The sequence below is a fragment of the Catharus ustulatus genome, chromosome 1 (assembly GCF_009819885.2).
Source record: "Catharus ustulatus isolate bCatUst1 chromosome 1, bCatUst1.pri.v2, whole genome shotgun sequence".
NCBI lineage: Eukaryota > Metazoa > Chordata > Aves > Passeriformes > Turdidae > Catharus > Catharus ustulatus.
In genome coordinates, this window is record NC_046221.1 from 145,274,974 (window position 1) to 145,299,006 (window position 24,033).

At 34.0% G+C, this 24,033-nt stretch overlaps 1 protein-coding gene across 4 annotated transcripts in view; it reads right to left on the reverse strand.

Annotated features, from left to right (window-relative positions):
* The window catches only part of LOC116996220 (CUB and sushi domain-containing protein 3), a 617,877-nt gene that overhangs the window by 138,126 nt on the left and 455,718 nt on the right, over positions 1–24,033 (reverse strand). For all 4 annotated transcript variants that reach the window (XM_033059469.2, XM_033059460.2, XM_033059450.2 and 1 more), the window contains one exon: positions 9,719–9,835. In XM_033059469.2, the coding sequence (XP_032915360.1) occupies positions 9,719–9,835 (117 nt within the window). The remainder of the gene's footprint in view (positions 1–9,718; positions 9,836–24,033) is intronic.

Genomic DNA, 24,033 nt, shown 5'->3' on the forward strand with positions numbered 1-24,033 from the left:
CTTTTAGTGACTTCCCAAAATATAATTCAAGTTCTAAACTCTTATAAAGTGATGGGATTATTTTTTGCCCCAAAATATGGCAACTAGAGACTTCAAGTTGGTTTTTTTTCCCTCCTTAGAGAATTTATTCACATTTTCCCAGAATTTACTCATGTTATCAGAGCAGATGCAATTCATCTCTATCTAAAACTCGACTAGAAAATTCCTTTTTAAATTAGTATAGATAAACAACTGGATACAAACAGCAAATGGCTAAAAGCCCTCTCCCCTTTTTTTCATTAAAGCAGATTATTCAAGGATTCTGTTTTCAAGTATGTGGAATAATAAGTCAATTCTGCAGTCAGGAATACATATGGAAGAAACAAAGCGAAATATAGTGGGGATTACAAAGACCCTTTTATTTGTTTTCTAAATAAAGGAAATAAAATAGAAATCACTGAGATAAATCCAGTATCTTTGAAGTTTGTATCTGTGTACACAGTGGTGAACACAAATATTTGAGTCAATACAGGTAATCTTACCTGAGAGAGAATTGGCTTATATCCAAAGGAATGTAATGAAGAGGAAATGTAAGAAATTTGTATTACAAGTATGTAAACAGGGCCTCACAGTGTTTTATAAGCAGAAGATGTTTTGTAAAATAAATTTTTGTAGTTCCTTAATCCTAGTCTGATCCTAATTAGATATTTCCCTGAAATACATCAAAATATTTCAGGATGAAAACTTGGCCATGGGCACACCAACTTTTCCTGTCCAGGCCTCTCTTTCTCTTACTTCCAACATGTGAAACATGTATCAGGGAGGAGGCATTTCTACAGTTGTTATGTTAGTATGATTTTTGTATTGATTTTAGAAGCTACAAAATAGGAAAGTGCAGTGGAGGGAGAGAAACATAGCAAAAACCCCCAAACTACTAAAACCAAAAAATCACAAACCCCAAGAGAAAGAAAGGTCCTTGTAACTGGCTAGGCTTGAAGACTGAGAAAGCAGCTTTTTTCCTCATGCAGAGATTAACAGTAAAAATGACACTTTCATTATTAATATATCTTTATGATAAGATGTCCTAACAAATGGGGATACAAGATTTTGCTATCATCCTTCCAAAGTACTGCAATCTTATCCTAAGAAGTAAACCTATCAGAAAACAGAATTGTCCAGAAAATATCCCACTATTCAGTCTCCTTCTTGGGACAGTAACATGTGCTGAAAAGCTTCTAAGCAGTGATTATAATGTAGTCTTTCCTCCAATATTTGGAATAACCAGAAACCCAGACTAATTGCAGCTATTTTAACAACAGCCTTTTCTGTGAACAAGATTTGATGATTAAATATTTGGAGCAGCTGGAGTCACAGTGCTCAGAAAATAAAATAAAGCAAAAAAAACCCTTAAAATAGAAAAACTCTAGAAATCTTTCATCAATTCAATCACTTTAAAGTCAAATTATTTTACTTATTGGGGAACTGTGAATATCTTTGAAGACCACAGATGTGGTCTTATCATTCGACTTTGGGTTTAAGCCATTAAAATGACAGCTCTACTGGTCCCATATGTTTATAGTGAAACTCAATAGCCCAAGCTATTTTGTAGTCTGTATTTAATTGATCATTATTATATTCAAGCACATTATTAACATTTGAGCCGAAACTAATAATTTTTATTGAAAAAATCTAAAAACAGAACTGAAAAAGTGACTTCAAATCATATGAAGCAACTAAACTCTTTAAATTTCATTTCAAAAATACATTGAAAAGTCTGAGGTCCTTTAAATGTCACCCTATGGTGACTTTTTACTGGCATCTGCTCACTTGGCAAGCATGTTAAGCACTGAACCAATGAATGAAGTACTCCCCAGCTGTGAGTTTGAGTACATAAAACCACCCAGTTCTTCCTCTCAGAACCTAGGAGATTCAGAGTTAAGTGGAAAGTGTTGTAAAATGACCTTCTGCTCCTTCTGTAATTGACATTGTTAGCAAACTTGTCCTTGAATTAGAAAAGCAAACTAGAAGTTAATAGTTATACAACTAATGCTCACCTCTATTCTTAAAAAATCTTAGTCTGCGAGTTCCAGGTATTCTATGGAAAGCTTGTAGCACAGTAATCCATGTATAATTGAAATTATGATAAAAAACATATTCACTATCTATCAGGTATGTTTGATATACAATATTTTGCCACCAGACTATTCATATTTAAATAAAAGTAGTTAGTATTATTGTTTTGTGCTTGAAATACAATGAAAAATAAAATTTTTTGGCACAACCTTGTTAAAAGTAGCAAATTGTTATTCAAAGGAATACATTCTTACATTAAAGTATAAATATTTTCATAGTTTGTATATGTTACTTAAATTCTTGTACTATAACTATTTTTTATACCAAATTCTGAAAATATTTATAATTTAAATAGCACTTTTAGGTATATTCTGGAGAAGAGAATACTTAATACTCACTAAAGTCCCTCCCAAAACCACAACAAGTTATTTCGATCATATAATCAATCCTGCTTTTCATTTTCCTTTTTCAGGTGAAAACATAAATCCATTAGGCATTCATTCTGAAGACAGGCTACAGGCCATGGCTTCCTGTACCTGTAGAAAAACTAATATCATGCAGTCCATCACCTGAAATTATTCTTAAGTATGTGTCCAACAGCATTTTAAGAAGGAGAGATATTATTGTCAAATATACACTTTATAATAAGACACACATTTTTTCACCTCCACCATTAGGTTTAAAACATTTGAGGGTGAGGAATCACTAAGAATAGCATGAATTTGAATCACCCAGTCTCAAGCCACTAAATGTTTGCTCACTGAAACATATCTGAAATTGGCAGCTTTAGCACATATGCATAAGAGAAAATCATGAAGTTATGTGTATGCAATGTGATTACAGGATGGATGGAGACCACACATGCAGGAATGTTCACTAATTCATTTAACCCTTCACAGCTGCCGGAACAAATATGATAAAATAAGGCTGTGCTGTTTCTTTTACATTGTAAATAAATTATGTTTTTTCAAAAATTGCAGATAGATGTTTTAGATGGGTTGAATCACTCCATGGCAATATGTATTTTTATTCGTTGATTAGAGGAAGGATCTGAATGGCTTAGATTAAATTTCTATTTAATTAGGTGTACAATTAAAACAAGAGGAGATGTATTCTAGCATAGGATTCAATTACATATATACACTCCTAATTGCTTTGCATACAAGCCGAAAATTTACGTGCACATAAATCTGCAGTGTTTAAGGGTAGTACATCAAGACTAAGTACATTTGCAGATTTAGATCATCCCCACTTGGATTATACAGATTAAACCACAAATCCTGTCACTGTATCTGACTCCAAAAGTCCAGAATTTACATTTATGGATAAAGATATTTTTTTTTTCATTAAGATTTTCATGTCCATTTAGTACAAATAAGATGGACTACTAAGCTTTTTATTTCTGGCTTAACACCAGTACATTATTTTCTTGCTAAATTGTGCAGAATACAATGAGTCAGATACTACCAATTTTTATTGTATTCATTATATAGCTATACAATCTTACTTTAAGGAAGAAATGAACCATGCCTTTGTATAGTTAATTTTATGCATTATAAATTCCAGAAAAAATGTTCGTTTATCATATTTAATCAAAATAATAGTGGAAAATAAATTCATACTCAGTCATTCAATGCACACTGAATGAACATTGAGAATATTCAATTTCTATTGTGGTAGAAGGGTGCATTAATTTGTTCCAAGCACAATGCACATAAACTACATATTCTTCTGGCTCTAAGCAACCTGACTCCATGCTTAACCCTCTTCAGTGCCCTCCATTAACTCTCAAAATTAAATTTAAAAAAGAGTCAAATGAAAGGACATATACCTATCATGTTAAGTACACTCAGAGAATTTTCAAATTAAAACAATATTCTGGCAATGACCTAAATTAACACAAAGCAGCATTTACACTAATGTTGTGAATGTTTCCATACTGAAAGACTCATTTTCATTCATTTATTAAAAGGAATTACTTCAGCAATTGTAATTAAATATTACATATAAATATTACTTTTTTTTTAAGCTTATTATCTCTGAGATGAAAAGTACAGTAATTTCACAATTATAAGCCACACCTCATTGTAAGCCGCACTTTCGTTCGCAGCGAGGATCCGCGTGCAACTTTCACAAAGTTGCCAACTAGTAACAGAATCACAGGATCGCGGAGTTTACTGGCTCAGTTCGGGGCCGTGCAGGTTCAGCCTGCTCAGGGCTGCTGAGGAGGCTGAGTGAGCCAGCTTGGTGCTGCTGCTCAGCAGGGTTGCTCGGGCCCGGCTGGCGGTCGCTGCCACCACTGCTGGGCTCGCTCGCCTCCACCTGCACTGCCGCCACCGTGTTCACTCCCCCCAGCCCGGCACTGACCTGCCAGGGCTGGGTGGGCTCGGCTCAGCTTGGGGCTGCTCCGGGTTACAAGCCGCACTTCCGGGTTCGAACCAAAACTTTAGTCAAAATGGTGTGGTTTATAATTGTGAAATTATACTTGTGTCTGCCTGATATCCTTTGCACAATGATCTTTCTGTTCTGGCCAAACTTTCGAACATCTATCATAGATGAAACTCCTGCTTATGTATTTTTGAATGAAGCTTAACTTAATTGGTTGACTGGAGAAAATTGAAGACAAGGACTGCCATAAACTTTTTAATGCTGAGTTCTTGAAATTTAGTTTCAAGAATCTACTAAGAATCATGTTAATCTAACCAGTACAAGATCCTTTGAAAATATTGCAGCAAAAGAATGGTGTTAAGAGAAATGACAAAATGGCAACAGAGTTAAAAGAATACCAAGAAAAAAGGAAGAAGTGTGAATTTTCTATAAGCTATTGGTATTACTTATACAGGAGGTACTTCTTCCTATTGTTCACAACAAATATTTGTATGCACATCCTCACTATTCCATGATGTTCACTCTGTACTTTAGAAAACTTGAGAAAACAAACCAGAAAACACCATTACTCAACCAAATTGGATGTCATTAAATTTCTTGACCGATACAAGATTTTAAAATATTTTCAGTTTTTATATGAAGTGCCCTGTGATTGTCAGTTTTTATGCCTTTATGCAAAAATTTTATGAGTAAATATAAAAATAGAGACTTTTTTTCTTAAAAAAAAAAAAAGTTTTATGGTTACATTAAGAAGTGCAGATAAATAAATGGTCCTTTTTCTTGGAATTCATTTTGATTTGAAATCATTTTTTTGGGGGGGAAGGAAAGATGACCTGATTTACATTTGATAAAATACAGGGAACATGCTGGATCGCTGTCTCTTTCTTCTGAAATTAGTGTCTTGAATCTTTATACAGTTGGACACTCTAGTATTTGGAGCAGTCTTGGTGGTTCTGCTCCATCTTGTTGACAAGTAATCATTGTTTGAACAGTGCAGTCTCACAGACTTTGAAGTGGTTGCTTGTATAAAAAGAGGGTAGGAGTAGAATCAGATTCCTGCCTATAGTGGCATTTTGGTATCTTAGATCATATTCTGTCATTTCTACCTCCCTTTCAGCAAAGTATTGCTTAATTCAATAATTGTTTAGTTTATGTTGAAAAATATTGACACTAGCTATTTAGCAAGACATTTCCACCCATTTGTACTTAAGATGGAGAGCTACACCCTTCACATTTTAAAAATGTCAGTCCATATGGATCTGCCACCTTTCTTAAATCATATTAAGATGCACACATCAGTGATGATGGATTCAAGTTATTAAAACAAATGTTTTACTGTAATTCAGCTAAGTATTACCATAAATACAATTTGGTTTGCATTCCCTCTAGATGTGAGGTTGTCATTTGGCACATTCTGCTCCTTAGGATCTGTCCTTGCCTGTATTTTTCTTTCTAAATGTAAACTAAGTTTGTAATCAAATCAAGCAGTACTGAAGTAACTTTACTGTGACACGACTGAAAAGGTGTCTAACAATTGTAGATGCAGAGAGCTGCCTAGAAGAAAACACATGTTGACACCATTGTTGGTTCAGTGTGTATTTTCACTTCACAAGAAAAAGTAAAAAATGGCATACATATGTCTGTGAATATAAGCTAATTATTTAGGAATTGAAGAGAATAGTGGAATTAAATTTCCCTGTCTACAGTAAGCAAACTGGATCTAAGAAGTCTTGTCCCAAATCATCATTCTTATCAATAAAATTATTGCAATTTTAAAAATATTATATTTTCCAGAACATGAAAAGCAAACATTTCCATGGAAACCATACATTTTCCCAATTAATGTTTAGCTTCCAGGTAGGAAGAGATCTTTCTGATTTAAATTTCATAATTTTTGATGGCAACTGGGAAAATACATTTATTTTCTGATACCATAGCTGAAAGCCACACTAACATACATTACTGTGTATGCTAAATCTATATTTTTGCTCTAACAAAAAGGAAAGCCATTTTCTGGGGGCAGCTAATATAAAATCTATTTTACTGTTAAAAATATTAATTTAAAAAAGAAGTATAGATGACACCATTATACGGAGTACAGCATAAAAATTAGGTCATGTCCATCAGAGAAAAAAATAAAATCTCAAACATCTGCATTTTAATTGTAACCAAGGCTGCATTTCAGGATTGAACAATTAACAATCATTACACCACTTTAAAATATCAGTGGGAGAATGTCAAAGAAGCTGAGTCTTCCATGTTTACAAAAGAGTTTGCCTGTGGCACACTGTGTGCTTTTGTGAATCATTTATCTTGTAGCTTAAACCTGTTATGGTATGAAATATTGCAACTATGATTCTGCATGACAGAATAATGAAACACTGAGAAAAAGTCCACATTGAAATGACTTTTCCACAGAATTTTTGACTTGAGAACCTGAGAAGCTGCAGATGAAATAGGTTTCTTTTCAGTCCATCAAAAACTAATCCAGGCCAATGAGTTACCTTCTACACACTGAATATGTTATTACATTGTTTGTGGGTTTTGTCTATATTGACAACGTTTTTACTTTTTTTTCCCTAACTGTTCTTTGTTATAAGTTCTCATATACTGTACTGGATGCCAAAAACAGTTATTGAAGCGTTTCCATTCAGCAAATATTTGATTGTTGTATTTCATATTGAAAAGGACAGATTTGTTGCTGTTTTCTTTAGAAAAATTAAATTATCTTGTGTCAGCAGCTTTGTTGGAGTATCCCTTCATTCACAAAAATGTTATTTTGATGCTTTTCCGTTGTGAATAATCTCTGTCAAATGATGTGATACACACTTCCAAGTGAATTGAATATGAAATATGGTGTTTTCTTCCACAAAGGTCAGATTTTTTTTGTGACCATCTTGTCAGTGAGTGATCCCTACATAAAAAGAATTGCAAGTGAAGACTCTCAATGCAGTATCTTCTATTAGGATCCAAGACAACAGAGTTACAGGAACAAAATTCCTACTTACTAAAATTGAGCTGAAAGTCCTCAGCATAGCAATTTTATGGCTATTCTTCTCTGAAACCGTAATTAAGTATATTTTGAAGAGTGAGAGATAAAAGTTATTAAATAAAACACATTCATTACTCACACTGTAAAATTTCAGACGGAGACAAATAATTGCATCAAATGTAAAAAACTTCAGTTAAATCAATTGTCAAAATTACCTTGCCTTTCTTAATGGTTTTTACTGGAATAATTTTAATAATGATAGATTACAGAAAGAGCCCAGGTAATGGAAAAAATCTATATTAATAACTTACCAAAAAATTTTACACCAACGTACAATTCAAAGAAAATTCAGATTTTAAAATGTGAGCTTCTGGGTGAGAGGAAATCTGCTTCCTCCTTACTGTATGACTATCATTGGAAAAAAGCAGCTAAAACGCAAATATCTGTTTTGGCACTTGTTTCATTGTGTCATGACATCCTCATTTTGAGTGGTTACTACTAGATTTTTTTTTTTATCTTTGTCTTTCAACACACTTTTTTTTCCCCTATGAACAAAAGAGGATAAATATGATACATGATATATTCTACAGGTACCTGAACTAGTTGTCAAAATACATTATTTAAATACAAGAAATAAAGAAAAGGTTTACCTCAAGGTAGGACAGACAAAACGTTAGATAGTCTATCATATTTATATGATATGTCACTGAATCTTTATATGCTAAGGTTAAGCATACTAAACCATTTTTTTTCATCAGCATTTTTTGTCTAATTGCTGTGAAATGATCAAACAGAATTCGTTAATTCTGTTACTACCATGCTTAGGGTGTAAGAAAACCAGTGTATCTCAAATTATTCCAAAGAACTATACAGAGCAGTGGGATTTTTCCCCATTTCCATGGATTGTTTAGGGAAATCTGGCCTTATTTCTGGAAATTACAAAACTACATTTCAATCCAGAATGTCAAAAATATGAAGTACAAAGAACTTAACATTTTGAGTCCTTTATTGTAGTAATTTTAAGGCCTTACATGTTGACATCTGTTTTATAAACTAAGAAGTATTACTATACTTATATTTAATCAGTAACTTCAGATTTGATAAAAATCGCAGGATATAAACTTTACAATTTATCTAAAAATAATTAGCTGTGTCCAAATCACATGCTTATAATAGCTAGAAATAAATCAAAACTTGTGCATGTGTTTCATTTTTTCTTAATATTTTTGGAATAAGGAGAGATTGGCATGACTTAGGAGATGATACTTCTAAAATTCTATTTATTTTGTAGTAGTCTATGCACCTCTACACTATACAAAAGAACAATCTAATTGGATACTAAGGGAGTTCAGATATCATGAGTATGGCAGACGAACACACAGCAGCTGAAGCACTGCCTTTAATTTGGCAAAGATATTTACAGACTCAACATGAAGGAAGGTTAAGAAATACCCACCCATCCCCATGCTCCACCTATTATTTGACTAACTGAAATGTGAGCTGTGGGTCAGAATGAAGTCCTGCTTATCCAAGCATAAATCTAAAGCATGGATATTTAAAGTCTAAATGATACTCAATACGTGCCATACTGCTTACCAAGAAGTCAAAGTGAACAAAAAACCATCAGCTGTTACCATATATGTTTAACAATAAAGTGAGATAAAATGATTCATAAATACAGGGAGATAAAGCTGTCTTTGTATGGGACAGAAGACACCATTAAAATATTTGTCTAGTCAACACAAAAAATTTTAGTATGGAAGTGAGGTTTGATGGAGGTTCAGAGATTCTACAAAACCCAAGCAGACACATGCTGCTCTAATTTCGTTTGTCAATAAAGACTATGCCATTGCCTTATGATGCAGAGAAGCCAAGGGTTAAAAGTGCAACAGTACCAAATATTTAAGATAAACATTGCTCCCCCTGCTTACCTGAACTTATGCAAACTATGCTTCACTTTGTAGAGCATAGGCACATGACCTTGAGTGAAAGGAAACCTTAAGTGGTACCACCAACATATTTGGTTAGCATCACCATAGCATAAGTTCCATGCTAATTATCATAGTGAGACAAAAATACTGAACGCTAATTTCAAAAGATAAAGGCAAATATAAGTGTTCTGAGTAAATAATGCAGTATAAAATGATGAAGGTGTTAATAGAAGTATCAGCTTAAAACAGCTTGTTCATATTAATAATTTTATGTAAAAGCAACCATGAAAATCATCTAGAATTGTTGAAAGTATCCAAGCAACAAAAAGATATGAATGAGACCAGACCTACTTACCAAATTCCTTAGGAACAGTGATAGAGTAAATACAGTTGTGACCAACACTATAATTCTTGGGGTAGTTTGGTGATAATACAGTCCCTTCAGAACCTGTTGATCGGCTTCCACAGGGTGCTAGAAAGTGAAGATAATTAGATTTTAAAAACGTAATATAATTTTAAAAATCAGTTCAAATTGTGTTACAAAGCAGAGCGACGTTGAATCCCCGGGCAGGTGCATTTGTTTTACGTCAGCATATGATATTACAGGAAATTTTATTACACTTCTACACTGGATTAAACTTGTACATCCTGTGACATACCGAGTATGTGTAATTTTCTCATATATCAAATGAAAATTGATAGCACTGTGCAGTTTTCCAGATCAATTATTTTTTCTTTACCATTTATAAACCATCTTAATAAAAGTAATGATGTAGTTTATATGCAGTATGTTATTATTTACAGCATACGAAACTATTATTCATTCATACGATGCTTTATACTATGACAAGAGCATAGATTATGCAGCCTTTCTGCACATTAGTAAGTTCTTACGCCAATACACTCATCATGCAAAATAATGTCTACAGCTACTGATATAAGAAAGTCAGGATTTCTTGACTGAACACGATGTATCACTTACTTATATCTCAATTATTTATAACTTCATATATATAAAGTTATGAGCACATACTTTTCTTTATCACAGAAACATCATGTTTATGCTACCACAGCCATAATACTTGATAAAATGGAAGATAGATACAAATGCTTTTTACCACAATAATGTATTTTTCTAAGGTTTATAACAAAACTTAGTATTTGGCATTATTCAAAATGTCAAGCAAGAAACAGTGCTATTTCTTCTTTTTTTTCATCAGATGTACAGGTGCATATATATGAAACATTATTCAATGTTAGTAGTTTCCTATGTCTATTACTGTTTGTCACACAGACTTAGCAATTTAGAGCTTTAATTTAGATTTAACCCTAGTCTATTTTAAAGGCTATGGCACCTCTTTAGAAGAATTTTTCTCTTTTGGACTATAAAACATTTTTAATGAGTTTAATGTTAATCTATTTAAAAAATTTATTTCCTGTTAAGACATAATTTTATAAATGAAGTAGTACTCAATGTTTCATTTGCTAAACACATCTGGGTTGTTTTCTTTTTGTGGTATTCTCTCAAAATATTAATACCTCATGCATTATACTAATGAAGAAAAAGATGGTTTTCTTACTACTCTTCCAGAAGACTTTATCTCAGTACTTGTCATACTAAATACAAGATACTTATTGGTGTAGCTACAAATCATATATTTTAACACAATTTTAGCTAATTCATGCAAAATGTTTGGTGGAGTATATCATGAAAAATACACATCTTTAAAATGTAGCAATTTAAGGCCCCAACCCTTTGAGAACAGATTTATTCAATTTGCGTTGGCATGGATTCTTTTCAGTATGGTGTAACTTCAGAGTATGACAGACTGTGTACCTGAAACAGGAGCAGATTGCACCACTTGCTCCTGTTTGCATACACAATTTGGAAATTATTTAATGAATTGATGTGAAAGTCAGGGTATTTGAAATATGTCAACAGAAGGGTCTTGACCTTCACTTGTGCACATGTGTATGCAGATGTGGCACTTATATTGGAGCTAAGCAAATCTGTCAGGACCCAGATCAGGAGGAGGTCTAGATGATGCTCAGTTCAGCGGATGGGCACATGCCCTGACACATGGAGTAAGCACTGACTGCCACATGTACATGGAATATTGCCCTCTCTGGCTAAAAGAGTAATATCAGTGCCTTCCCTCAATCCACCCACCATGTGAAATATTAGAAATTCATGATTTCCTGTGAAAACATATTTAGATAATAGAACTACTGGGACTTTTTCCAAGAAACAGTAAGTGTCTTGGCTGAGCCTCATTTGCAGAGCCTTATTTGCCATGAGTTACTGGAAAAACAGAAAGTAAAAAACCTTCACTATTTAAATGTGGCAAATATTTGAGATAAAAACAGATCTGCTTACCAGTTTGTAAGTACTCAATATTTTTTTATTGCAGATATTGGGTAAAACAGAAGTGAATATGGAAGAATATAAGCAACAAAAACATTAAAATAAGAGAAATAAGATCCTAAAAAAAAAAAAAAAAAATCCTAACTCCTTTTCCCTCTTTACTCTATGTGAGTTGAATAATTAAGCTAAAATCACCAATACCACTGTCCCACTCTAGCACTCATATCTTTATTACACCTTCCTAATCAGCAGATATAAATAATGTGCAAATTTAAGGTAAAACTACAAGTCCACTAAAGTCAAGACATTGACACAAAAACCCTTAATGAAATTTGAAGTCTTAGTACTCAAAAGCAATACTTAAAAATAATTTAAGAGCTAAATACAGTCCTCAGCATGTAGCGAACCTTTACTTATAAAGAAAAATAAATATTTTTATACCTTGGTTCTTTTTATTCCTACAGGTTATGCAATTAGTAAAGGCATTATCTTAATTGTAAAAAAGGATTCTTACACTAGTATGCTTAAACCAGAGCAAAATATTTTTACCTATGTACAGATCTAAACAAAATATGTCATGACACTTGCAAGGTAGTATTATGACAGCTGGTACAAAAAAAGGTCACAGAGTAATTTAATTGAAAAATGCTTATAGATCTCTAAAAGTCATTAAACCCAACAATTTTTGCAAATTAAAAAAATGTCTAGCACCCTCAATAATCTGAGAGTTTTCATTAATACTGAAGTATGGTTAAAATAACTTCCAAGTCTCTAAAAGGTAAAGATAATACCATTTTCTTTTACAGCTGATAATTAAAATGTTTATATGGCATTTTGTTTGAAACATTAAACATTTTTCCCATATATTGAATTCTATGAAAGTAACATACAACTGACTGGACTTACATCTGTTACTGGATTAATGGGGATATATATGCTCACATTAGAGAAGTTGGCATGTATCTGTTCACACAAGGGGAGAAGAGACATAGTAAGAGCCTGGAGCAGGATTTCCAGCGAGGATCTCTTAGGTACAAAGTCTTTCAACAAGAACTGTCCACAGCCTTTGCTATGATGTGCTCACTACAGACTGGAGTTAGACATTAATTATCTGTCACTCTGGTACATGCAACATATAATCAGCATCAAGAATTTAATACCTGTGTTAAGTATTTCTTTCTTTGAAGTTCTTTCCTTGGTCTTCTCATTCTGGATTTTTTCACTTGGCCCTTTCTGAATTTACTTTTTCCCTTATTATGCCTCTTATTTTTCAACTGTTTGTGAAATGACTCTCTTATCCTCACAAGAACTCACATTCCTGTGTCTCAAAAACAGCTAGTATAAAGGGAAGTTGGTTCAAGATACAAGCATCCAGCTGACTTTTAAAAGCTGAAAAAATGTTAAATTTTGTAAATCATTAGGTAATGAATCATTTAACTCTTATAGCAGCTGGATAGTCCTCCAAGACATTTCTGAATGTGTTTAGGAGGAGGAAGAAGTTTGCTTGTAGCAAACTTAGAGAGTTCATTGACTATATTTCCTTCCTTACACTTTGGGAAATGTTTAATTTAAAATGGCAAAAAGTTTCAAGAAGAGATTTTGCCAACTGTGCCTAAACATTAACGCTCAGAAATCAAGGATGGACTCATAGCTAGTGAATTGAAAACATCAACTTGATCCAAACATATATTTTTGCCTCCAGAAAACAGCTAGCATCAAGTTGTTTGGATAGATGCAGAAGTTCCACTACTACCATGGTAGCCATTGATTTTCACTTCTGCTTAATTCAGCTAAGTATCATTGCCTTTGTTTCAGCTTTATAGTGTAAGGATTTATTTAGTTTCCGAATTAATAGAAAGTTAAAGACTTATACAGCAAAAATCTAGCAAACTCATCACACCCACAAATATAAATTGTTAAAAAAAATTTCAACAAATGCTGAGAACCATTGCCCTGGGGATATAAAACTATATATGCTAAATGTAAAACTAAATATCCTGCAGAATAAGATAACCCAATCTACCAACTAACCAGCAAAAAAAAAAAACAAAAAAAACCCAAAAAAACCCCACACAAACAAACAAACAAACAAATAAAACCTTCAGGAGGCAACTGATATTTTTTAATGCAACTCTCCAATAATATTTTATTATTTTTAATAATGTTTGCTTAGACTCTGAAATACTGTGTTCCCTTATGTATTTATTTATTCTCTAGGTTATTCTAGTTTATTCACCAAAATATTATGCAGTCTGCTGTCCTTGTCCTGCTTTCCAGGGTTAGCACTAGTGGGAGAGCAAGGGACTTGACTGTGGTAAGAATGTGATAAAGGTCAGTGTGTTGATGCATTGCTCACTATTTCCTTGAAACATTTTTAGCATTATTGGGAAAAAGTTCCTGTGTGTGCTGAGCCTAATGGTATCTTACCTTGTAAAATAGCATCCCCTGTAGCCGTTGACAAACCCTATCATAAAAACCACAGAGTATCACCCATTCTGTATGTGAATTGGCAGACATTTTATCTGGGAAATTACCCACCTTGATCATTAGTATTCATTTACCTTTGTCAAAGAACTACATTCTACCTCATTATGGTAGTGTATTTGTAAATAGAGAATGCAATATAAAATGCATTACCATCAGAGTGACATCTTTTCTCAAATTTCAGTAGTTGTAAAAGAAATGTAGCTGAAAACCACTGAGGGAAAATCACCCAGCAGAATAATAGGTTGTCTAACTACCGCTATAAAGTCAAATTTTCTGTGCCTCCAGCTGAACAATACAGTGTTAAAAGCCCCAGTCATGTGCCTACTGCTCATATGTTTTTCATCAGGCCTTTGCAGTTTAACCAAAAGAAAGAATGCACAAGGTTAAAGTTTAGTAAGAAAAAAGTGAAGAATGGACTACCTGTATGAGAATCAATTTTAAATCTCCTCACCTTTAATTCTTTTTTTTTTTTTGCTATCAAGCTTTTTTTTTAATGTAGCTTAAAGTTTTTAATTCCTACTCTTGCTTTCAGATCACCTACTTACTAGCTCCTACAGCTAAGATCCAATATAATTTAATTGCATTTGCAGATTTAAGTGCCATATTGCACCATCCATTTTTAAGCAGCAGTTCTCAATGGAATCAATGGGAAACACTGCTTAAAAATTAATGGCACAATATGGGTTTATGTCATGCAGATAAATTTGATTACACAGCTACAAATACAATCAAAAAATAAGAACAACTGTGCATTCAGTCTGGAAAAGGAGGGAAAAATGCCTTGAAGAACTGGTAATGGGATACTGACCTTTTATGCGATGGGTCACTGTTTCAAAATCCAGTCTAAGATATCTGCTCTTCAATTCATCTAAATAAGTAGGTTCAGGAAAATAATCATGATTTATGTTTATAAAATTGAACATATTATTGTGGTGTAACTCCAGTTGGAAAGTAAATACCACACAGTCCTGATTGCTCATCTCTCCTTGTGGGGGAGTGAGAGAATTGAAAGGGTAAAAGTGGAAATTTTAAAGAAAAGGAAAATATAAGAGGAATGTAACCCATGAAAGACAAGTAATGCAAATGAAAACATTTACTCACCATCAAGCAACCTTGCTAGTTACTGATCATAGCCCCAGGCCAATCTTCCCCCTATGTTATTGCTGAACATGAAGCCATAAGGCAAGGAATGTCCCTTTGGCCATTCAGGATCAGCTATCCCAGCTGTGTTGACTCCCAGCTTCCCGTGCCCCTCCAGCTGTTCACTGGTGGGATGGCATGAGGGGCAGCAAAGGCCTTGACTGTGTAAACACTGCTCAGCAGTAATGAAACCGCCCTGGTATTATGAAAACCAGCAAAAATCCAAAACTGACCCTACTAGCTTCTGTGAAGAAAATGAACTGAATACCAGCCCAAACTCCCACATATATTAAATTATTGGATGTTCTTTTTACTAGTCTCATGTAATACAAAACCATTCTATTTATCCTCTGTAGTACAATTATGAGATTTTTAGTTGCAATGATTTCTTGTAGTGGCTATAAGTAAAAAGAAAACAAATACGGTGACTGATATATCAAATTCTATATATAAAATAATTTTAATGCAAAGGACATTGTAACATATATAAACGGTAGATATTTATTCTAAAGTTCTAAATTACAGATATATTTATTGTGGATATCAGTCTGTAAATGTGAAGTTGATGAAGAACCTAAAGCTGCTTACAATACAATGAATATTACAATGAATATGTAAAGGACTATCTGATATAGAAATGCATGTTTTAGTTGTTACTTGGAAAAGCAGAAATACAGAAATAAAAAGATACCAAAAAATAGAGAGAGAGAGACAGAGAAACATAATAATGCTGAAAAGCAGTATGAAAGAAAAATATATAATGAAGAATATAGAAGGTTTCCATACTGTAGTCTCTTCAGTCTTCACAACAGAGTTTAACTACATAATTAAAACTGACGTAAAAAAAGAGAGAGAAACTCAGGCCAATATATGTAAAAGTATTTGAATGTGGTTAGTTAAAAAAAGGCTGGCAGAAGCTGGCAATTTAAAAATTTTCTAAAGCAGGCCCTGAATCATTACAGAAAATGGGGAAATGACGGCATTATTATAAACAAACAACCCTGCAAAACAAAACAATAACAAACAAAAACACCCCAAACCCACAAATTGAAACAATAACAAAAACACCCCAAACACCCAAAACAAAGCAATAATGAACAAAAACACTCCAAACAAATTTTTAAGTAGCAACTTTAAAAAGGTATTAGCAAATGTAGAAACACAAGATCAAAAGCAGCTAGCAACTGTTGTAGAAAAACTTAAAACATCCAAGATAGATTTTGAGTTTCAATGAAACATTGCTGTAGAGAAAGATATATCTAAGCTAGTCTTTAATGTAGACATAGAATGTAACATTTTTGTTCCATTTTAGAGCAGTAAAGTCTCAGTAAGAACAGCACATCAAGTTTTTACCATTAAAAAAAAAAATAATCTATTTTCATATTAGCACAATGTTTTCAAATACTAGGGGGGATTTAGTCTCCAAAAGTGAAGAATGAGGACATGGGCAGTCTGGTCACGTTTTGAATATGTGATAGATGAGATAAACATTAGAGGAATAATTGCCAGCAATTCTAGTATAATAAATTAATTTTAGATATTCTCATAAATACTTTTGGGAAGTTATTGAATTTTTTTATGATTCCTGAAAGAAAGGGAGATATAAATATCTGTCACAATTGTTTAAGGATATCAAAGTAGACAAGAGACAGTAATTATTATAAGTGGCTATGGATCTAGTCCTATTAATTGATTCCATGCAGACAAGGAAGTTTGTTCAATATTCCTGGTGCTGGCAGTGCTTAACCCAAAAATGAGCTGCTATAGCCTGATAGGCTATTTAATATTTTCTAGAAGAGGAATTAATAAAGAAAAAAGTATTACTAATAGAAAAGTACAAAATGGGAGACTACCTAAAGGCAATTCTTAAAAAAAAGCAAAACAACAAAAATCTCCTAACCTAAACCTATTCTCAAAGTTTTCTAAAAGATGCATAATCAATAAAATATATCTTGTAAGGAGAAAATCAAAGATATTAGACTCTGTATAGCAGATAATTAGTAGAGGAATGTATTTAGATACATTCTAAGAAGTACATTTCAAGAGGAAAGTACCTCTTTCTTTTAAACAAAGAGAAGCAGCAGAAAATTTAGTATTGTTTTTGGTATTAATAAATAAAGTTTATAAATACATAAAATGCAATTAAACACTATTATTTCTATGTAAATTTATATAACAGTTCAACTTTTACCAACAAAGTCAAATAAGCCAAATACCTTTTTATATCCAGTTTCTGTTTCTTGAAATCTTTTAAACAAAACTAGATGTTTTTATGTAGATCCCAAAAGCAGATTTTATACAGTTGATTATGAATTATACTTCTATATTCAGGGGGAACCTAACTTTAGAAACAATGTTTGCTCTCAATTTAGTGATTAATTATAAATATTAATTCTATTCAATTATTCCTTAATGAACTGTGGTGCACAGAGTTTTCAAATATTCCATATAGTTTTCTCAAGGGCTGAAATCCTGTTGCTTAAAATTAGTTTACTGAATTTACTCTTTTCAGTCAAGTGCAAGAAAAGTGTGAAATAATTTTTTCAGTAGAAACGAGATGTGGCAGAAGGTGAAAATCCTACATTTTTTGTTGTGTAGAATGGGTTCACATCTGACAATTTTTTCATATTATTGACTGTTATTCAAATATCCAAAATATTATCAGCTTGCAAAATTATTTCCTTCTTATTTATTTTTCCAATATTTTTCTGAACAAATGCAACTAGCTGGAAATTAGACATATTTCTGTTTCTACCCTGAGTAAATTCAAGCCCATTTTAGTTGAGCAGTAAAGCGAACAAGCATAAACACAAAATCCTGTGCTCCTATTTGAATTGTCAAAGCCCTAGAGAGAATAATAAAGGAAATTTGAAGAGTCTGATTTCCAATTTTATAACCCAAAATCTAATTCTATATAATGATCCAATTTTTAAATGTCAGGATAGAGCTACACATATCATGAATTATTTATTATCAAGGCCTGTGGCATGTAAATGTCAAAATATTCCATAGTATATATGAGATACTATGTAAATAACTAAATAAGTATGGTTAATATATTAATAACTATTAGATAAAACTAAAAATAACCAGATAAAAATCAATCCTAAATTATAGGAAATTTTAAATCCATGTTTAAAAGATGCATTAGTAAATTTTGAATTTAAAATAGCTAAATTGAAGAAAATTATTATTCTTAATTCTTAATTTTTCTGCTAGTACTGCAAGCAATAGCTTTCTGAAAGAAAGCTTTCTTGAACAGAGAGCTGAGGATTAAATTAATTTCCAGCATGGTATAGTCTTCTGGAATCTTAAGTGATGTTTAATTAATTAATATTTTTCTTAACTTTTGAAGGAATTCTGTGCAGCTAATGAAAACTTCTTATGTTGCTTGCTTCTAGAACAAGGGGTGGTATCTGAGTTCTCCCTGTCTTGGTGCTGCCATGTGATCTGGAGGATGGTGAGGTTTATCCTCTTGTTGATGTTTCCCACTGCTCCAGTTGATAAAACCATTTCCAGGAGTCTCTCACTGCAGAAACACTTAATGCCATGTTCTTTTATTTAAGTAATGTTTTGTTTTCTTTTGTCAGCAAAATGGAATTAAAGTAGCAGGCTCAGAGAATAGAGCTATCAAATAGGAGAAAAGATTTTCTAACATCTTTTGTGCTAGAATAAAGATCTTTGTGGTGAAATAGTCTCTACTTATAATAAAGGGAGGTGGAGCAGGTCTCTGCAGTCAGCCTTATTCGGCACAGCTTCATTCCTTTGAAAGAGTACTCCAGTGTTAAAGTTTCCACAGATGAAAAAGAGTAACTAAATAAAAGTTTGAAGATGCTTTTCAAGTCAACTGCCTGCAGCAGACTTGACATGATATTTAAGGAACTTCTGAGGGAAAACGAACAATCATTTTAAAACGATTTAACTGCCAACATACTAAATGAATAAAAAAGAAAAGAAAATTGGCAGTCTTCTGGGGAAGACCATTTCAGAGTCTTTCAAGTATATTAAGATAGCAAGAGGAAAAGAGCATTATATGACAGATGTGTAGAAGCAAAAATAAATCAGAGATTAACAAAGCACAACACATTTTAGTTACAATAGCAGAATCGAGAGGTTGATGCATCAGAAAGTATGAATCAAAAATGTGTAATGATTTAAAGTATCTTCACAAGAAATTATCATCCCTTCCAATGAGAAACTTTATTTTTTCTTTTTCTTTTTGAAGGTCATATAACCTATTTATTTATTTATTTATTTATTTATTCATCTGTGCACCCTTCATATCTGAACGATATTTCACTACTTATTTGGTTTAAGAAAAATTTCTGTTATGTAATGAAGAGCATGATGACGGTTTTTAAGCAGAAGAAGTGTAAAAAACATGAGAGGATGAAAGTTTAATGAGATTTCTTAGAACTCGGTAATTTTATTATTTAATTTCAAACTTCACAGAACAAAGAATCTACTTACTACTATAGAGCTCATAAGTGATATCAGCTCCTGAATCCTGTTTTGGTAATTTCAGGGCTGGGGAAGCTGTAATGAGTGTATTCCCCATTCAAAACCTCTTTATGTTGTTGTATACTGCCTATTTGCATGTCTCCAGAATGTTCTTGTACCAAAATGAGTTTTTAAGCACTAGCAGTGAATCACAGATGAAACAGAAAACAAGCTTTTTCTTGAATCTGCAAAGGTTATTACAATACTAGAACAAAGTTTTAGTTTTCCATATGATGATAACTTTTTTTCCAAGTGATTTTAAATATTTTGAGTGTGTGTGCATCAGCAGTTTAAAAGGAAGTTGCAGGAACAGTTAGTGATTGTAATTTTAAATTTTAGATCTGATAGTTAATGATAAATTCACTGAGATCATTGTAATCCTTTCTATCTCAGCTTTCTTTTCTATCACTGCTGTTTAGGTTTGCAATACAGACTTTAACTTTAAAAAGATAGAAATTCCCACTTTTTAAACTCACTAAAGAAAAATGAACTAAAGAAAATGAAGGAAGAAGGAAGGGAAAAAAAAGACTGAAATAATACATTATCCATAATTAAAGATGCATGCAGATTAGAAGTAAATAAAATTAATCAAGAAATTTAGGAACAGGGACTTCAGAAACAGGAAAGAACTATAAAAGCAATCAATAGTCAAAATAATGGTCAATGAACACTTATGAGCGCAAATACCAATTGAAAATATAAAATAAAATAATACAGAATTGATATTTAAAGCATGCAGAAGACAAAGAAAGAAAAATATCCATTAAAATTTTGTGTCTGGAAAACTCACACATGTTGCTGGGACCCCTAGTGATCAGCAACCCAGGGAATCTTATTTATTACATTTCAAATCACCAAGCTGAAGACTGCATAATGTATAGATCTATTTCCCAATACTAGAAAGAAAGATTTTAAATTAAATTTCTGAAAAATTAGGACTGTTTTATTTCCTTTTAATAAGGACTACATTTAAAAACTTTAATTCTATTTTTCTTTGAACTATAAGTGCTGAGAAATAGACTCTTACATCTGCAGGCAAGAAGCAAATATGACTTTCATGTTATATTTGTTCAGGTTTTTTTTAACACTGCCTCATCAGAGTATATCTCATGAGTTAGGATGCTCCTTGAGGGAAAAAAAAATCCTTAAATATAATTCTGACAGAATTTTGCTAATCTGCAAAAGACTAGTAATAATGATTTCAAGATAATTTATCTTGGACAGGACCAGCTCTCTTACAAGGACAGTCTGAGGGAATTTGGTTTATTCAAGAGGTGACTGAGACAGGACCACATCTATCAGTACCTGAAGGGAGGGTGACAGAGGATGGATCCAGGCTCTTCTTGGTGGTGCCAAACAACAGGATAAGAGAAAAAGGGCTGGAACTGATGTACAGGAAGTTCCACCTGAACATGAGGAAGAACTTCTGACTTTCAGGTCATCACACACTGTAACAGATTGCCCAGAGAGCTTGCAGAGTCTTGTTCCTTGGAGATATTCAAGAACCGTCTAGACACAGTTCTGTGCCATGTGGTCTGAGATAAACCTTCTTAAGCAGGGAGGTTGGATTGTGGTCCCCTCCAACCTTACCCATTCTGTGATTTTGTGATACTTCACAACCAATATCTAATTATCACCACATGCCTATTCTTAGGGTTATTTCTTCTAAAAACATTTTGTCTTCATTTAACAGACGTGAAATTGATGTACCTTTTACTCTGTGCATTTGACTCTAGATATGATTTTACCATAAAATTTTGTGATAATGTGAACTTTGTTACCTCAATTTTATGTGAATTTGTATTGGACAGCACAATTCATAGGAAAAATATGTATGAGATCTTTGTGGAAACCTTCCTTCACTGATTTTTTTTTTCTAGATAATGTAAAAATGGCCATCACATCAACAACTTTCAATTCTTACCTTGTAATCAAATATTATCCTAATGCATTGATTGCTTTTCCCCTAAAAGATAATATTTTTCATGGAAAACTGCCAAACATCTTTATAAATTCAATCATGTAGTATCAACTGTTTTTAATTTCATCCATATGCTTGTTGAGATCTAAGACACCCTAAAAAGACCCACATTCTTCTTCAAAAGTTATATTGATTTTTATTCAGGTTGTTGAATAATGTGTCTGCTACTTTTCTTGTGTTTTTGGTTTGGTTTGGTTTTTTTTGTTTTGGTTTTTATTGTGGGGTTTTTTTGGTTTTAATAATCTCTACCAATTTTTTAACTGTGGAAATTCCCAACTGCTCATCAAGGACGATTCCTGACAAGTTCATCACCTTCCACTGCTTCAACAGAAAGGCTAATTTAACCTCAAGGTCAACATTTGTACTTCAAATGCTTCATATCTATCTCTTTTAGAAGTACACAGAAAAGACTGCTTATCCTAGCAACTTGCTATGGTTCTGTTTATTGATTTTGCTTATTTTGACACTGTTCCTTCAAGCCAAAAGAGGGTTCCAAAGCACTACCTCACAAAGGTAATATAGGAAATAAAAAATAATATATAAAGAATTTCTTTTACTTTTCCTTCAATAACATTGTCCTTTAATATATTTTTGGTCTTGATCTGCTGTTGACTCTACTAAGTTTCTACTTTTTAAATCTTTGCTACACTGTATTACTGCTTAAATAATGTTTTAAAGTGTTTTTTTTCTCAAAACTCTGTTGGCCACACTTTATACTACCTTCTTTTGAACAGGATTTCATTTTCCTGAAATACATATCCTAATATCTATTAGATTCCTTGGCTGTATTTTTTCATTGCCTCTTTTGGTGATCCATTTAGATTTCGATTCTGATTGGTAATACTCTAAGATGGTATTTTTAAATTATTCCAGGTCAACCATAAATAATTACAGTAATTTCACGACCATAAGGCGCACCGGATTATAAGGCGCACCCCCCGAGAGCCGGCACATTTCACAACTTTGTAGATCAGATAAGGCGCACCGGACTATAAGGCGCATCTTTTTTTGGCCGCGAAGATCCGTGCTGCACGCAACAAAGTAACAAATTAGTAACGGAAACCTGCGATTGTGGAGTTTACTGGCAGGGGCTCAATTTGGAAACATTTTTCATAGATCGGCGTAGGCTTTCAAAGGCAGCCCCAGGCACCCTCCCCGTGCAGTGGGCCCTGGCACTCCCACCTGCCCCTGGTGCCGGCTGGCACGGCTCGGCGCAGCCGCAGGACCACCTCCCCCTTGCATCTCCATGCTGCTGCGGTGCTGCTCCCCCTCGCGGCTCCGCTGAGCCGCTGTGCCATTCCCTCGCTCGGCTCGGTGCTACTGCCATGCCACCCGTCCCTCGCTTGGCTCGGCGCTCCTGCCGTGCCGCCTGTCCCTCTCTCGGCTCGGTGCTCCTGCCATGCCGCCCGTCCCTCGCTCGGCTCGGCGCTCCTGCCGTGCCACCTGTCCCTCTCTTGGCTCGGTGCTCCTGCCGTGCCGCCCGCCCCTTGCTCAGCTCAGCAGCCCAGTTGCCCTGCCACCCATCCCTCGCTCGGCTCGGTGCACCATGGCCCCGCGCTGCTCCCGGTGCCTGGGGCCGCCCCCTGCCTTCCTGCCTGCGCTGCTCCCGGTGCCTGGGGCCACCTGGGACCCCACCTTGCCTGCCTGCCCGCGCTGCTCCGGTTGCGTGGGGCTGCCCCTTGCCTTCCTGCCCGTGCTGCTCCCGGTGCCTGGGGCTGCCCCCGCATCGCTACTCAGTGCTCCCGTGGTGCCGCTCCCCCTCGCGGCTCTCACTTCCGGGGTGGCAAACATCGCAACTTTGTAGATCATATAAGGCGCACCGGACAACAAGGCGCACTTCTGGGTGTGGGGAAAAATTTTAGTCAAAAGGGTGTGCCTTATAGTCGTGAAATTACTGTATGTTTTTGCTGTTGTCTTCAAATCTATCTCAAAGACCTTCCTTAGTTTGATATTATTCTCCATGCAGAGGAAAAAAAATAATTTTCTGCTTCCTTTCCTCCCAGAGTGTCCAATTTGAGTGCATTGTAGACAGTTCAGATACATATTGAGTATATTATTGTCACATTTACTTTCATTGAGAAAATCTGTTCTGCTTTAGGCCAGCTGTTTATTCATTCCGTACTCTTATCTTAAACAAATAGAAGGTGCTAACTGAATCACCAGCATTTGAATTGAAAATAACTACAATATCACTGGG